The 17,343-nt window shown below is 40.3% G+C and overlaps 1 protein-coding gene across 2 annotated transcripts in view; it reads right to left on the bottom strand.

The window, feature by feature from the left end:
- Positions 1-16,370, bottom strand: part of tnksa (tankyrase, TRF1-interacting ankyrin-related ADP-ribose polymerase a) — a 108,857-nt gene extending 92,487 nt beyond the window's left edge. Inside the window, exons 1-3 of one of the 2 annotated variants that reach the window (XM_026941157.3) lie at positions 15,698-16,370; positions 13,757-13,981; positions 4,299-4,394 (exon numbers count right to left, since the gene is read on the bottom strand). In XM_026941157.3, the coding sequence (XP_026796958.1) occupies positions 4,299-4,394; positions 13,757-13,981; positions 15,698-16,148 (772 nt within the window). In that variant the 5' untranslated portion in view covers positions 16,149-16,370. The remainder of the gene's footprint in view (positions 1-4,298; positions 4,395-13,756; positions 13,982-15,697) is intronic. The other variant, XM_026941158.3, reaches the window with a different exon arrangement.
- Between the last annotated feature and the right edge of the window lie 973 nt (positions 16,371-17,343).

The following is a 17,343-nucleotide window of genomic DNA, read 5'->3' as shown; positions in this document are numbered from 1 at the left end:
CTTTTTTTGTCTGAAAAGTGTCTCCTATATAATATGCTGCTTTCTTCACTGACATACAAACATTTTTCTGTAACATATAATATTGTGCTGGAAAACTAATGTTTGGAAATCAAAAATATGTTTTTGTACTGAATCAATAATGTAGAATTCATAAAATAAAAATCTATAACAAAGTTTGTACTAAAAAATAGGGTGCCTAAGACTTTTGCACACTACTGTATATGCCTTTTATTTTTTTTATGGCTTCGCCCCTGAGTGATGTAGGCATTAAGTTTTTGGGTTGTCCTTCTGTCCGTCAGAGATTCTCTTTAGCGTGATATCTCAAGAACGAGGGGTTGAATGTTTGTAGGATTGATATGGAATTATCTCTGTAACCATCTGACGAACGGATTAGATTTTGAAATTGATCCAAACAGGGTCAAGATCACAGCAAGGTCAGATGTCTGAAATAGTTTTTCTTCAATAGCTTCATTTCCTGTTTAAAATCCATTTTATTTTTGTGGTTATTTCTGGGGTACAAATTAGTAACAAGAAGGACTAGACTTGTTGGTGAAGAAGTCACGCACAGGGGAGGTTTTTACTTTCATGCAGGTGCGAGCGAGTGGTCAGATTAATTAATTGCGTGGATTTGAAATGTATTTACGCCCTGCTTAGTCATCGCAGTGGTTTAAATTAGGCTACTAGTTTGTTTTGGTAACAAACCCAGCTACATTTGTTAGAAAATATTGTAGGCATGTACAAACAAAAATAACTGCATGAAGAGGTTTTTTTTTTTAAAAAAAAAAAAAAACAGCCCTGTGCACATCTCTTGTCAAGACTAATTATGAAGTGGAGTGATGGAGTTGAGGTTGAAGAACTGTCAGTTAGAATTCACACACCATGCCGACACCGCTGGCATTTCTACATCTGACGTCTTTCTCACAGTATATATAAAGAAAGAGAGAGAGAGAGAGATTTTTAAGTTCTGTGTATTGGTCTGGAGGTTTCAATGGATGAAAATCAATAAATACAGTGTTGATTTAAAAATATGTGAGCTGGGTGAACATTTCAGCTTGCCTGAAAGAGAGTGTCAAAAAGCACATAAAGAAAGGATTCAGGCCTTTTCAAGACAAACATTGATTTTTACACCTTTCAGAAATTCTGTTTACATTTGTGTGCTATTTTTAAAGGTCATTAGCGATAGCATGAAAGGTGAAAATGTGAAATGTGCAGAAAGACAGCAGACTGAGAAACTGACAAGGTTCTAAAGTCTACACCAGACTATGATTTTTTTTTTTATTGTATCCTGTCCATTCACTTAGCTGGATAGAGCAATAAACTGCAGGCATGCACGCATGAGTGTCTTAATTTGGTCTGGAATTTGGCAGAGTGTATTTTGATGGACGCTTCCTATTGGCTCCCATACAGGTTGTTTTCCTCCGTAACTTTTGCATTTTTTATTAGAATAAATGTAAATATATTACAGAAATTAACTAAAAAGTTAATAATGTGCATATATTGTCCAGTTTATCGATGTCAAAATAGTAGTAATCAGCTTATTCATTTACATTAATAATTAACTAATTAACTAATCCCCCAGATGAGCTACGTCTCCAGTTAAGATACGTCTCCTCTGATGTCCTTCATGTCAAGTCAAATTTTTTGCTGACTTTAAAGGGACGAACGCAAGTTCAGCAAGTGACGTCCAATCAGCATGGCTGCTCACACCAGCTATGCTGTATATACAACAATTTGCTTTAGATCAATTAATATACAGACATAGTCACATGTTAAATCTGTAACACTGACTATAGAGATCGCTGTTTTGAGGAGGAAAATATACATCACTCATCACAGTTAGCTTGTTGAACACGGAGGCGTCCATGATTATTCCCCCACTTCGCAGCTCAAACACACAGAGGTCGAAAATGACGTAATAGCGAGTTCCAGCGTCCCGCTTCCGAGGTGAGTTGAATGCAGAGTTACTTGTGAACGGAGGTTGAGTCTGTTTTTAAGTCTGAATACCTGTGTGCAACTTAGGTATAAAATCCTCACTCAGAATACAGCCCAAAAAACATCAAAAAATAAAATGTCATGTATTTTTAAAGAAAAGAGATTACTGACTCACACCTCAAGACCCAAAGCTTTCTTGTTACTCACTAAAATCTGATTTTCTGCCAATATTTTGTCCATTTAGAGCACAGGAAATGTTCGCTCTAACATCCATAACACACACTTGCTACTGTCAGGTGAAAGCTCTGCAGTAAGCAGCGCTAACTTGACTTCCCTTCAGGAGGTCACGCTCACTATCAGCTCTTAAATTTGACTCGGCTCTGACAAGAGCGGTATCTTATTAAATCTTACCATGCAGCGTTATCACTCTCACGCCTTCTCAGTGGGGAAGAAGCATCTAATATCCATTTCATTTCATTTCAGAAGTTTGTCAGGCTGAATTGCACAGCAGGCGACAGTAACATGAACTGTTCTGAGGCCAGCTGGGATATACTGAGATTTTCACGAAAGCACATTTACAAACTCATTAGTGCTATACAGACGTGCTTAGAAATGCTTTAAGCACACGCTAATCCAGTCAACTGCCAGCTCGTCTCAGGTAAATCTTTGCTAAATCACTTTGCAATGTTTATTAGCTCTGAGTTATAATTTCAGCTAAAACCACAGGGATGTTAACTCGCTTTCTAATTAGCTGCATGTGGAACTTGTTTGCCACAAAGTCGAATAATTAGCGACAATCTGATGTCTCCATGCACTTAAGGAGAATCTCCATCTTCAATGTCAAGTGGTTGGGGTTAATCACAGGTAAGTAATGATGTTTTGATGATGGTATATTTTCACGTCCTGTGCTGCACTGAATGAATACAAGCTCCGGTAAAGATATAATTTAGCGAATTAGAGCACCACACTATCACATGGCCATTGTGCTTCACTATGGGGTTCTGAGGCGAGGGAACGTGTGACTGTAATGAAGTTATTATATCACAGGCTAATTCTCATTTTAAAAAGTTCAAAGATGAAATTTTCATACAGGTTCACCAACAATTCAATTTAGCATTCAATGTAGCGTAGGACAGTGTATATATATATATATATATATATATATATATATATATATATACACACACACACACACACACACACACCACTACCTGTGATTTATAATTTAAATATAAAAATTTAAAATATATAAAAATATATAATTTAAATATAAAAATTTAAAATAAATAGGAAGGATTTTTTGTGCATTTTTTGTTCAATTCAATTTAGCATTAAATGTAGAGTAGTACAAATTATATATATATATATATATATATATATATATATATATATATATATATATATATATATATATATATATATATATATATATATATATATACACATATATATATATACACACACACACACACACATACACACATACATACATACACATACACCATTACCAGTACTACATAATGAGAAAACAATTGAGAAAATGGCAATTAAAATCATTAGGAAGGATTTTTTTTTTCACCCTTAAAGATTAAAAAAGAAGCCATCGGAAGATGTTCTGGCAAAAGTTTCATATCCAAACGCCCGTGTGTTTTTTTTTTAAAAAAAAAAAAACACTCTGGCTTCCTGTAACAGTGAAACGAGCGCAAGTGCTTCAGGGTGTTTTGCCCTATACAGCCTCCCATATGATGAGGCTACTTGTTGATGCAAGACGTCAACTAATCTCGACAATGAATTACACAAAGCTACACACGACCGCTCTGTTTCTGCCCAACGCTAACACCCGAGATGTGATGCAACTCAGAGTAAACGTGGGGAGAACGTGGATGAGGAGGGACACGATGCAAACACACACACACATACATACACAGAGAGAGAGAGAGAGAGAGAGAGAGAGAGAGAGAGAGAGAGAGAGAGAGAGAGACTCCTGCTGTGTGCATCAACAAAAACAACACTGAGCATTACTGCAATATGTGAAGGGAGAGAGAGAGAGAGAGAGAGAGAGAGAGAGAGAGAGAGAGAGATCGGACTCCTGCTGCATGCATCCACAAAAACATCAATGAGCATCATTACAATCAAGGAGAGAGAAGAAGAGAGAGAGAAAGAGAGAGAATTGGAAAGATACACACACAAATGCACACACATGAGCACACACATACACACACACTCACTGCACTCATCCACAAAACAATTGGTGAACATTTGAAAGCCAGTGAGCAGCAATCAGTGACAGACTGAGAGAAATCCAGCCAGTGGAGAGAGAGAGATGGACAGATGAAGAAAGAGAGCAGTTGGCTGTGTTGACTCACCGGTGAGCACGGCTTTGGCGGACGGCTCGGCCAGGTCCAGCGCTGATTTGCCGTCGGTGTTGCGGATGTTGGCGTCGGCGCCGTGCTGGAGCAGTACTGTGCAGGGGAAACACAGACAGTAGCGTAACTCAGGCAGGCACAGGCTCGAGCCCAGCGCTCTCTTCGACATCACGCTCACACACACGCACACACACATTGCACGGCACGCGGGCAATGGACAAAGCGACACACCACGCGCTACGGTAAGGGCCAGCAGAAAAGCCCATGATACTGGAGCGCCAAGATACGAGATCGCGGGGACGAGAGCGCGAGAGAGACGGAGAAGAAGACAAAGCAAGCCGATTCACTGCTCGCAGATTTTTAATCTCCCGCTGCCAAGTGAACAGCTCAACACAAACAGCGGCCAGAGTCTCCAACTGCCTGCACACACACGCTCTCTCTCTTCCTCTCTCTCTCTCTCTCTCTCTCTTCACCGCTCTCGAAAAACAACACACGCACTCGCGCACACGCTCACACACACCTCCTGCCTCCTCAATCACTGCTAAAGGAAATTTCAACTGTACACAATGTTCCCTTTCACCCCAAATGTACTGTATCAGCCAAGACATGTCTACATCGTACAATTTCAAAAAAATTTGCATATGCATATATACAAATCAGTTTGGAAACATCATCACAGTTTTGCCTCTTACAGGGTGGCATTACTTTTCCCCCTAGCTGAATGGCTAGTTTTATTCATCTATGTTTATGGAATCATTAATGTGAAAAGGTCGCGTTTCACGAAATGTTCACTGTGCATAAAATGTACATAAATTTACACAAACTCAGAAGCAAAACATAGCATATGAAGGTTTTTCCTAACAAACTGGATTTTCATGAATTCCACATTTCTTGTGTAAATGCTCCTGTAAACAATTTACGAATTATTTAACTTGCATCAAGCTTGATAAATGAGACCCAGTGTTTTCAGTGCAGGGGGGAAAAAAACCTCTTCCTGATTATTCAGAGTAAAGAGTGTTGATGATGTGCACAGAAGCGGTGTTGAATCAGTGCATTCTCCGAGTCGTGCCTGAAAGCGGGATTTACAGCAGTGCGAAAGCCGCTCACACATGATAACGCTGCAGTCACGTGTCCAACCATTTCACAAGAGGTATCGTTTTAAAGCAAATTAAAATCAAAATCAGACTTTCTTTTATAGCCACCAATAACCCAGTTATGGGTTGATTAAAGGCCTTGTGTGTATTGCGGCCCATTTTATTATCAGTGCCTCAAAAGCCCCTCTTTGCAGCGCTGACAGATTGTGCAGCCGGACTGTAGAGGCTTCTAAGCAGATCTGCACTGTGAGAAGTCAGGGCCAATTATAGAGTTACAATTACCATTTCCACACTCCTGCTCCTGAGGAGGATCCTGGACAGGCTTAATACACACTCAAGTGCTAGCGTAGTGTGCACTGTTAAGGGACATGATTTTTCTGAGTCTCTAATATTTTCGAGCGTGTCTGATTTTTCTCAGCGATGAAACATGTATTGTGAACAGCTCTGAAACTATTACCGCCAATGAGAGGAAATCAAATTCACCCGCTGTCACGCGCAGCAGATCCCTGAATCCAGTTCATCATTGATTTATAGGGTGAGTGCACAATGTAGGTATAATAATAATGCTTCTATAAGAGTTATTTGGCATGTCTTACATAACTATTTGTTAGGAACAGCACATAAAAAATAATAATAATAAAAAAAAAACACACACAACACGATTCCTGTCACTGCATAGTATAAAAGGAGCTATCTCCCATTCTCTTTGCAGAACAGACAACCCTCACTGCCCACGTCTCACCAACCAATATTTCCTCCACATTTCCTCTTATTTTCTCTCACATGATAGACAGTCCTTGCTTTCCTGCAGTCCTTATTTTCGTGAGAAAGCAGATTCTGGGATCAGCAGGGATCTCTCCAAGTGAATGGTCATGTAGTGTGTGTGCCTCGTCTGTGAGTGATCGTGTTGTGTGCACACCCCAACACCACCAAACAACTGATTGGATTGCAAGTGATTAAAGTTGTTTAGTGTGAAAGGCTTAGCGATTCAGACATTTTCAAACTTATGTAGAGTGCACTTGTCTTAAGGGCACTTTCACACCTATTAACCTGTTAGTCAGAGTCAGAGTACAAGTCATTCTTTTGGACGGTTTGCTATTTGGTTTTCTTTCACAATGCACATAATTACACAAACCAAAAAAGCAAGACAAAAATATGTCTGAGGGGCAAGCAGGGCTCATATTCAGGCACTCATCAAGCTCTTTCATTCTTTATTGGCTAGAAACAGATATTTTAAAAAGTGCACACAGAAATAACTAAATCGGTTTGTCCTTTGGCTCAGTTTTTTGCACTTCATGGCTCAGCTTTGCAGCTTGCTTCTACCAAAAAATTGCTGCAACCCAAAACACAGGGCAAGTTTCACTGATTGATTCACTTTCTGCAGTTGGGTCGAATCGCTTTCTCACTGTAATATCACAGACCAGTGGTTTTAGTCTGCACCTGAGTGCTGCGTCCTCACCTGTCTAAATGAACGACAGCAGAGAGGAGAGCGCAGCAGGCTTCCATTCAAATGGACTAAACACTGCATATGTGAAACATTTCTACTTCCACCACCTCAGCTCTGTTCAGCTCTTGCACCTGCCGAAACTTTCATTAAAAAAAAACCACTTAATTTCATTGCTGCAAAAACTAGCTCTCCAAATTATCAAGATGCTGCCGGTGCTTTGGTGACTCATAGGTCATCCGTTACTCATAAAAAAAAACAAAACACAGGAACGGCAGCTCACTGGCGCTGTGAAATATGACACCTTACCAAAGCAGGACGCATGGATTTAAAGAAAGAAGAAATATGATCGGGGCAGGAAGTGGAAGACATGCCGCAGCACATCAGTCCTCTCGGTCAAATGTTGCTAACAGGGAAAACAGGGGCCACTGTGAGCACAGCAGCGTACACAACTGTCCTGAAAGCGCTGGGGTGATGAGCTGTCGAGTGGAATGAGCAGGATGACAGAGACGGGATGATTAAAATTCGCAGGCGTGCCTCCCACAGCCCGGCTATCCATCAGCCGTAGGGCTAGGTGGAGAATCAGAAGCATCACGCTGACCTCTGCCCTCGAACCACACACTCACACACACATGAGTGGCAGGAATACAGAAGCAGGTCACTCAGTAGGCGTTGCCACTGCGCGGCCCTGAGCTGCTCAACTGCCACATTAACACAGCAGGTACCGAATACTCGAACCTGATTGGTCAGAAGCTGTTGATTATTCTTCTATAATAGCAGCTCTAACAGTAGTGCAGCATAGAAACTACAGATTAATATTAATGTGATGTATCACTCTTTAGCTACTGCTGGAATGCTGTGGTATAAGAGGAATAAAACACTTCAGGACATTCTGTTTTAGGAAAATAAACAACTTCATATATTGTTCTATCACACCACTCTGTCATTATTTTCCTATAACATGAGTGTCATATCTTTTTTAGACACTGTAAACCAGTGAACTGCATTTTTGAGCACTTTCACATGTGCAATATTTTGTCTGTTTGAGTCAAACCCTGGTGCATTCCCAGCATGGGGTCTGATTGTAGCTGGAATGAGACTTGATCCTGACTGCAGGAAGTGAATATGAATAAAGCCATGCCCACTCACTCACTCCCTCCCCCCCCTCAGGCTTTTAGTATACATTACATGACTTCTGCAGAATTGGATGAAAAGGCAGTAGCTCAATTTCAAACACAATGCACAAACACGCTCAAGCAATTTTAATGTTCATGTGTACAAATCCAGTTTTCCGGTTTGCTTAAAAATATGTGATGTGTGAAACAAACAAAAAAAAAAGCAAATAAAAACACTGGTTTTCCTCCCACTGGGCCTGAAAACTGATGAACAAGTAAAACAAACACACAGCACTGGAGGAGCATCATCGCCGGCTGCATCATCTCCTGCGTCACAGAGTTTTGGGTCACGGCCGACGCTGCTGTAATCGTTCATCACACGGGCAGTAAAAAGCCCTGACACGTCCTTCCACAGAAACACTGCCATGGCCTCCACCACCCTCCGTCTTTCAGCTAGGGACATTAAACAACGTCCGATTTTTAAATCCCCTCCAGCAGCTCACAGTAGACTAGATTGGAGTTTCCAGACTGGAGACTGGAGGCGACGCTAATGAGCACAGAGCGGCAAGATGATTTATTCATTACCATCAAAGCGCAGAGGTGAGTGAAGCACTCGGGTCTGACAGCTACGTTACAATTTAAAGCGACGTAGTTTATAAAACAAACATTTAAACTGACCAAACAGCACCGTACTTGTATAGCACGCAGATAAGCAATTTCCCCCTGGGATTAATAAAGTTCTTTGAATCTTGAATATCATTGTGTAAATAAAAATTACAAAGAGGTATTTGGTAAAGAAGACAGTTTTTTTGGCATATTTTTGAATGATAATTCATAGCAGCGTACTCCAATGTAAGGTACCATAGCAACCACCTGGTACACCACTACGACCGCCTGGCAATCCTTTAGTAACCACCTGAGATACAGCACAAAGCAACACCCTAACAAACCACAGGAATACCACAGTAATGCCTAGCAATCTCGTAACAATCACCATAACAACTGCCTAGCAACCAGCAGGAACACCCTAGCAACACCGGGGGATTGCTTACACTGCATAACCACTCTAATGCACTTTCCCGGTTTTACTATTGATGTGTACAGGGACCGTAAGTTTGAATTTTATTGTCAGGACGTTAGCCAGCTGCCCCACTCACCCCTCTCATAAAAACAAGGTTAACGTGAATGAGCTCCTCTGCTGACAGTGATCTATGAGATGCAGTGCTAAATCTGATTTTGTAGAGATTAAAAGAATGATGTTGAGCTGAAGTTTAAAAACAGAGCATGTTCTTACAGAAAAAAAAAAACATCTAATATTTCTGCTGGTGTATACATTCGGATCTGAAATATCTTGTTTCATTACTTTCCCTTCTCTCTTGCTCTACAAGACGCACGGTGTGTGACGGAAAATTAATCTCTAAACCCGTGAGCTGTGGAGTCAGACTGAGAAAACTGCAAAGCACTAATCTCTCTTCATTTCAGGGGACTCGTTTAATTAAGCTAATATTGGAGTCGTAATAAAACTCTAATGTGGAAAAAATAAAACAATTACAAAATAAATTAAATCTCTATGATTTAATTAGTTTATAATTATAATAGACCTGTGATGGGGGCTTATTAGAGGACTAATAGTCTCTCCGAAAATCAATGTAATCACATGACGTTGCGATTAGTTGCCTCGTTTCATCTTTGTAAACAGGAAGTAGAGTGTCTGTCCTCACGCATCAGCTGCTACAAACTCGATCGGTGATTGTTTGTGCACTGAATCTCAGGTGATTACCTTCAAATCGGAACACACTATCGGAAATCGGAAATGCACTAGCTAACCCACTGGACAAGCACAAGCTCCAGTGTGCTGCCCACCCCCATGTTTTGGCTCCCAGAAAGCTTTTCAACTAACTTAAAGTGTTAGCTAACCTATGTTTTTTGGCAAGTTATTTAGGGGCATTAATACAAATGGAACTGAGTAAGTATTCAGATTCTCAAGGAGGTGATGACTGCATGATTATAGTCTTTATCCTGTCCCGATAACAGCAGCAAGTCTTTGGCTAACATTTCAGATACAGACGTTATTTTAATCCCATCAGCGTCTTCGTTTTCACACGTCTTTTTTTTTTTTTTTTTTTTTTTTTTTACATGACCTTAGCAACCACTGGGAATACTATAGCAACACCCTAACATTCAACTGGGATGCTATAGCAAAGTATATATTTTAGTGAGGCAACTGTGTGTTGTGTTAGCCATAAAGTTACCTTTTGTGTTCCTGATTTTAAAATGATCATCTGTCGTTCGTGAACGTTAATTAATCCATCTCGTTAAGATAGTTCGGCTGATCTATGTATTGCACCAGGTTGTGAAATTCACTTCGTTATAGCATTGAGGTGCGTCACACCATCATAAAGCGGTTTATCTTTAAAGATACACCACTGTGCAAATTAAGACTCCATCCTTTCATTTCATTTCAAATGGCCATTTAATTATTTAATGTTTTAATGTTAATTATCTGGGGGCAAACAACCCTGACGAGAAAACACAGTACATTAATTCCGTTTTCAGTCAGACAGCTATGCAGTACTTACGGTATTTATGCAGGTCAACATTAAAGTTCAATGTTACAAATAAAAGATTTACATATTTCATCATGTTTTAACTGTTCAAGACCTTTGTGTGATTTATGAACAATAACAACAATGAACAATACTGAAGGGTAAATGTATTTAACAGAAAATCACACAAACAGTACTACAGAATTTTGTACAGTGTTGTACATAATAAATAAATGTATTTGTTTTGTGTAAGTCAAAAGGGGGTAGTAGTAGCAGTGTTTTCGTTTTAACTTTTAATTTTTTTCTAGCTGGTCAACAAGAAAAGAAAAAACTGCTGGTGACTGGTCCATTATATCATTAGCCTTCAGAGCCTTCAGATACCCGGACTACAGATTTTTCCACTCCTTAATATGAGACATTGACTGATTTTGTGGCCTACAACTGACTCAACATAACTATTACACCATCAAACATACACAATATGGCCAAAAGTATGTGGACACCATTGCCTAGAATGTCTTTTTTATGAATTTCCTTTCACTGGAACTAAGACACCCAAACCTGTTCCAGCATGACAATGCCCCTGTGCACAAAGCGAGTTCCATGAAGACATGGTTTGCCAAGGTTAGAGTGGAAGAACTCGAGTGGAGAGCCCTGACCTCAACCCCACTGAACACCTTTGGGATGAACTGGACCTCTGACTGCACACCAATGCCTTCTCGCACCGACATCAGTGCCTGACCTCACTACTGCTCATGTAGCTGAAGGAGTGAATCCTCACAGCCACACTCCAAAATCTAGTGTGAAGCCTTCCCAGAAGAGTGGAGGTTATTATAACAGCAAAAGGGGGGAGTAACTGTGGATTGAGATAGTCAGGTATCTACAGTCTTTTGGCCATGTAGTGGCTGTGACTTCTAAAAAAAAAAAAAAAAAAAGTCACATTTTTCCCAATATCATAGTAATCAAACTTTATTCCTGAACTTTTCGCTGACTCATGAGGGTCAAGCTGACATTATAGGGGACTCATTTAAAAACTTTTCCTATCCAAGACCTCCTTAGTTTAAAAAAAAAAGAAAAAATTATTTATATTATCAACTGCTCAACATCCTACCAACCACTTAGTATGTCATAGCAACCACCACACAAAACCTTAACCCCATAGCAACTGCCTAGTAACACCTAATGGGATGCTATAGCAAAGTATATATTTAAAAAATCTAAGTAAATATTATACACTATCACAATAGCAAACATTAAAACCATACAGCAATCTAAGAAAGTATTATTGTTATGTGAAAATTTCTGAGTGTTACACAGTCACTAAAATGTTAAAACAACTGCATACAAGTTTATATTTTAAACAATGCATAAAGCTCTATAAATCTGATGAAAAAGGTGCACACGCATGTGCACAAACACAGACAGACAGACAGACAGACACACGCACACACACACACACACACAGAGAGAAAAGGCATGGGCTGAAAGAATGAGGACTGGACTCATGTGACCTACAGAAACCATTTTAAAAAACACGGTGAACACAGAGCAGTAAAGAACTGAGTAATTTTCCGAGCAGCGTGTAACACAGCGAGCAGAGCTAATCAAGAAAAATGACACATGGTTAACCCTTATTGAAAATTGCTCCTCAAGCAAAACGGCAAAAAATTAAAGCCATATATCTCCTGTACATACTGAGACAGTTTCGTTAAGTACCGTATTATCTGGACTATAAGCCACACGCTTTAAATTCTGCCTGCTAGAAAGGGAAAAAAAAATCAATATATAGTTGTTTTGCTGTGTATGCCGCATTAATCACGTTCCAAAATGTTTGCACTGCCTCCAAAATGTTTGCATTGCCACTTCCACATCCCGAGTGGTGTGGTGTAGTGTAGTAAAGTTCTGCACTGCTCTGTTCTGATAAAGTCCTGATTTTAATTCTCTGTCAGGCTCGAAAACCCACAGTCTTTATGAAGAAAGTCATTACACAGTGATGTTCAAGGCTGAAACCGCATAACTGACTTCATAATTCGAATTTCATTTAGTCATCAATGTTATTTTAGCACCAAGCTAACAGCAGTGTACACTCTATATATTCGGGAGTAGGATGCACTAGAATGTACATTACTATCAGGGTAAAGCAGAAATAATTAAATATAGCACCCTGCTGTTGGCTGGAAATATGGTATGTCCTTGAAAGCTGCTAAAATCACATAATACCTCTGAGACGTATGCAGTTCGTTAACTTGAGGTCTGGATTTTGTATAAAGAAATCATGCAGGTAGGGAAATGATGTGGAATAAACATGCAGGGTCATAAATTTAAAAATATCCTGATAACATTCTCAGGATAACTTCAGAACAAGAAACTGCCGCTTATGCACTACGTTTTGTTTTTTTTTTCTCCCCACACCTACAGAAAAATCCCTGGGCGATGAACTTTCTGTGCTAATATGAAAAAATTCTCATGTGACTCTAACCATGACAACGCTTTTCAGTCTTGGCTAGTATCGGATAACTAACCTAAATAGCCTAGTTTGCTCTCTAGATTAGATTTATTATTATCAGTAACGATGAAAAAGGTTGAAAGGAGGTTGATCGCCTTCGCTGTAGCTTTAGAGGCAGCATGCAGCTACAGTCAAAGTGTTGTTATTTTTATTTATATTGCAATATTGGAATATTGGCAATGATAGCTCTTCTATTTGTTTTAAATATCCCATATGTTATTCATATGTCCTCACTAACAGGACTTATTCCTTTCACCAGCATGTTTGTTTTTCTCGCTTGCCCACCAACTTATAACCTGATTGGTCACTAGGTTTTTAAAAAAAAAAAAAAGAAAAGAAAAAGAAAAAAGCAAAAGCACTTGACATCATTCAAAACTTTTGCAAAAAGTTGAACTTTTCACAACTCCGCTGTGATTAAAAGCAGCAGCTTCCTGTAGGATTTACATGTAAAACATCCACTGACAGCTGAGAAAAAAAAAATCCTAGAGTGAAAGAAGCCTTAAAGAACTTGCCGTCCCCCAAACAAAAACAAAACATACACCATCTGTTCCCCCTCATGGTCTAGACATGCAGTTTGCACGTTACTAAACCGAATGCTACAAGCTTCTCTTACTTGTTAGCTATTTTAGCCTCATAGCTCCACCGCACTGCTACAAAAGCAAAACAAACACCAAACCTGTCTTGGCTGATGAACTACATTTGGGGTATGCTGGACATCGCGTTTGCACTCGAGTTAGTAACGGAGTCTCTTACCTATACACACGTCGATTTTGCCCTTGATGGCAGCTTCATGGAGCGGCGTGTAGTTCCAGTTGTCTCTGGCGTTGGGGTCGGCTCCCTGGCACAGCAGCAAGCTCACCACCTCGGCATGGCCGAACGAGCAGGCGTTGTGGAGGGGGATCAGACCACCATCGTCGCGGGCGTGCACGTTTGCTCCTGTCTGCAGAAGATGCTCCACTACATCCTTCCTCCCAAAACCTGGAGGAAATGACATGCATTTAAAACTGTATGTAAGAGGATTAGATAATACATACACCCCCCAAACTAATTACACATGAGCCCGATTACAGCGATGTTTGTTCTCAGGGGGTCGACCTGTGCCTGGTTATGGTTAAATGGGTTACCACGGTAACAGCCCACAGCAGTAGTAAATATTAGTTTACCACAGTGGGGAAAAAAAAAAAAAAAACATTCAGCTGTTGATCGGCGCAGCGATCGTGGTCATTAAAAGTGAGCACAAGTTTAACACAGTTATTTTCTACACAGTTAACCAAATAAGACGATTCTGTTGCCAACACAAGCTGAGTAATATCTGCAGTAAAATATTTACTTGTCTCATCTGTGACTGTGAACGAACACAAGCTGAGCAAGATTATCTCTTTTTCTACAAACCCATCACACATGGATCATGAACATGCATTACGACATTAAAAAAAATGCATGTTTACAGTGCATATGCGTTACATTAATGTAACCACTGCCATCATTATAACATCCTGCTTGATCAGCCTGCCCCGTCTCACACTTTTAACTAACCATCTCCTTTTAACGGGCTTCCACTGACGACAACATAGAGACACAGGATTAAATGTTTCACACTCTTCAAATGTGTCATTGCAAATTCCCTAGATATGCCCATAAAATGGCCAAAAAGTGCACGCGGAAGAGCAAAGGAAATGTCTACATGTGAAATCACAGAGATGTCTAATATTACAGTGGACTTTTTCCAGTGTAACAATATCTTACTGCATATGAAATGCTCATCATGTTTACTGATGATCAGACGCAATGAAAATTGTGATTAATTGTCAAATGTTTGAAAAAGAAAAAGGCTAAACCCGGGGTAAGAGGGACAACTTAGCTCGTGTCAAGAGACCTGACTAGACCAGCAAAGAGCAGGCACAGAGCATCACCACATAATTACGTTTGGAAAGACAACAGCATCTGTATTGGCTTCAGGTTTGTTTTTATTGATGATAACTGGACTGGTCTGGTGCATGCCACATCAATGCATTTTTTAATAGATTTAATTATGTTGAATAATCAGTGGAGCCCTGTTGAAATGTATTTTTAAACCGTTTTTCAAAAACGCTGTTCATGTGGATGGAGATATTTTCAAAAACGCTGTTAGTGTGGACAGGGCCTTAGACTTGGCAAAAGGGTGGGCAGCATTAGCCAATTATTGTCTACACAGCTGCTCCTAATGCTGTAGCAGTTTGGTGAAAACACCTACAAATACGTTGCAATGATGATTTAAACAGTAGGAGTGGGATGATTCCTAAAATCTGTGTGAACTGTACAGAAGTAATAGAAGTTAGTGTGGAATGTTAGTAGTGTTAGGGTTGAAGTGGCAAGATTTATTTCAAGGGTGGCAGCTGCCACCATGTGGCCACGCCCATTGGAATAGGGCCACGCCCCTTGGACTAGAACAACAATTATAAAATAACAATATGTATTTAGCACATCACTGACTTTTAAACTTAGTTCCACCGAACATTCATTCGACTTACGCCATCTGTATAGTGAACAAACTAGGCAAAATAGCTAACTAGTATACTAATCCTGCTTTTGAAATGGGCCATTTAACTAAATCTCAGCTGTTTGGCAGCTAGCCATCTAGCTACTTCAGTTATCTAGCGTTAGCTAGCTAACTAGCTGAGTACCTAGTAATAAAGTACGGGCAACGTCATTTACCTGCTGCAAAGTGCAGTGGAGTGGATTTGCGCCCGGCCATGTCCTTAGAGTTAACGTTCACCGAATCCACCAGCCGTTTCACCCGAGACACGTCTCCATTTCGGCAGGCCTCGAACAGCTCCCGAAAAGCGCCGCTACTCGCGCAGCCGCCAGCCGGGCTCGTGCTGGCTGAATCCGGGCTCGAGCCTCCTGTGGTGCTCGGGGAGCTAGCACTGCTAGTGCTGCTGCTACTGCTGCTAGTGCTGCTAGCGCTGCGGAGCGGAGCGGGGGAGGAGGCCGCGCTCGGGTCCGCATCTCCGGCCCCGTCCTGTTCTCCTCCGGCCGGAGGTGATAAGCTCGGGACGCCGGCGCCCGGAGGAGATCCAGGCGGTGTGAGAGAATTCGAGGCAATGCGCGGAGGCGAAGATAAGTTCTGGTGTTGCTGCTGGGAAGCGCGACGAGACGTCGCCATTTTTCACCCCAATCCCTCTACTAGCAACAAAAACAACAAGCTCAGAGGGGAACTTCCGGGAAGTGTCGGAGCCAACTTCCGGTTTCAAATTGCATTTGGCGCCATGCAATAACAAATACAGACGGGTGACAAATTAAAGAAAAAAAAATGACTCTGTCATGCTGTGGTTTGGTTTGCTTCTACTTAGAGGTTGCCAGGTCAGCTCTTTTCAGGGGCAAGTAGCTACTGCATGCTCAAAAAGTCGCTAAGTCACCAGATGGCGTCATAGATTAATTTCCATATTAATGGAATGTAATGATTATTTGCATATCAAAACGCGTTACATGAAGAAGGAAGATTTTCTGAAGACACAGATTTTCTGAAGAATAGAAAGAGCTCTTTGGTCACAGCATCACAAACTTACTCTTTATTTACAGAATTCTAATATTTTCTTTCAACAACACTGATAAAATGAAGCAATGAAAACAGTTATGGATGTAATAACTTGCCTTTATTACTGTAACTATCACCAAGAAGAAAATTTAAAAAAAAGAACAAAGAAGTAAGCAGTGAACTAATAATGGTGGACAGTGATTGGTTGTTGGGAACAATGGTGATCACTGATTGGCCGTTGGCAGTGATGGTGGTCAGTGATTGGTTGTTAGGAACAATGGTGATTAATGATTGACCACTGGGAGCAATGGTGAAAGGTAAATGGTCATTGAGAACATAGGCTCTCACAAACACAAATCAGTCATAAATAGATATAAATAAAAATAAATAAATGAAGTTGATAAAGCTGTCTAAAAACTCTGCAACCCTGAGCATCACTGTTAATCAATACAAAGTTCTCTGTTCAAAGTACCTCTCTCAGAGTAGTCTCTCCTGATGGGAATAATGCTTAGATAAGGATGAAAATGATGTAAATTAGATGCTATGTACTTCACAGTCACCACATATCAACCCAGAGAGATTTTGGAGCAATGACACTGAGGTTAGATAGGTTAGATAGAGCTCTCTCTGACACCATCATCCAAACACCAGCTGAGGAAAGACATTTTGGAAGAACATTGTTCATCACTCCAGTACAGTTCCAGAAACTTGTAGAATCAATGATAAAGTGCATCGATGCTGTTCTGGGAGCTTGTGGTGGCCCAGCACCTTACAAACATTAGTGATGTATATATATATATATATACATATATATATAATATTG

Source organism: Pangasianodon hypophthalmus, chromosome 15, assembly GCF_027358585.1.
Source record: "Pangasianodon hypophthalmus isolate fPanHyp1 chromosome 15, fPanHyp1.pri, whole genome shotgun sequence".
NCBI lineage: Eukaryota > Metazoa > Chordata > Actinopteri > Siluriformes > Pangasiidae > Pangasianodon > Pangasianodon hypophthalmus.
Note: the sequence above shows the minus strand (reverse complement) of the source record. Positions and strands in the feature narration are given on the sequence as shown.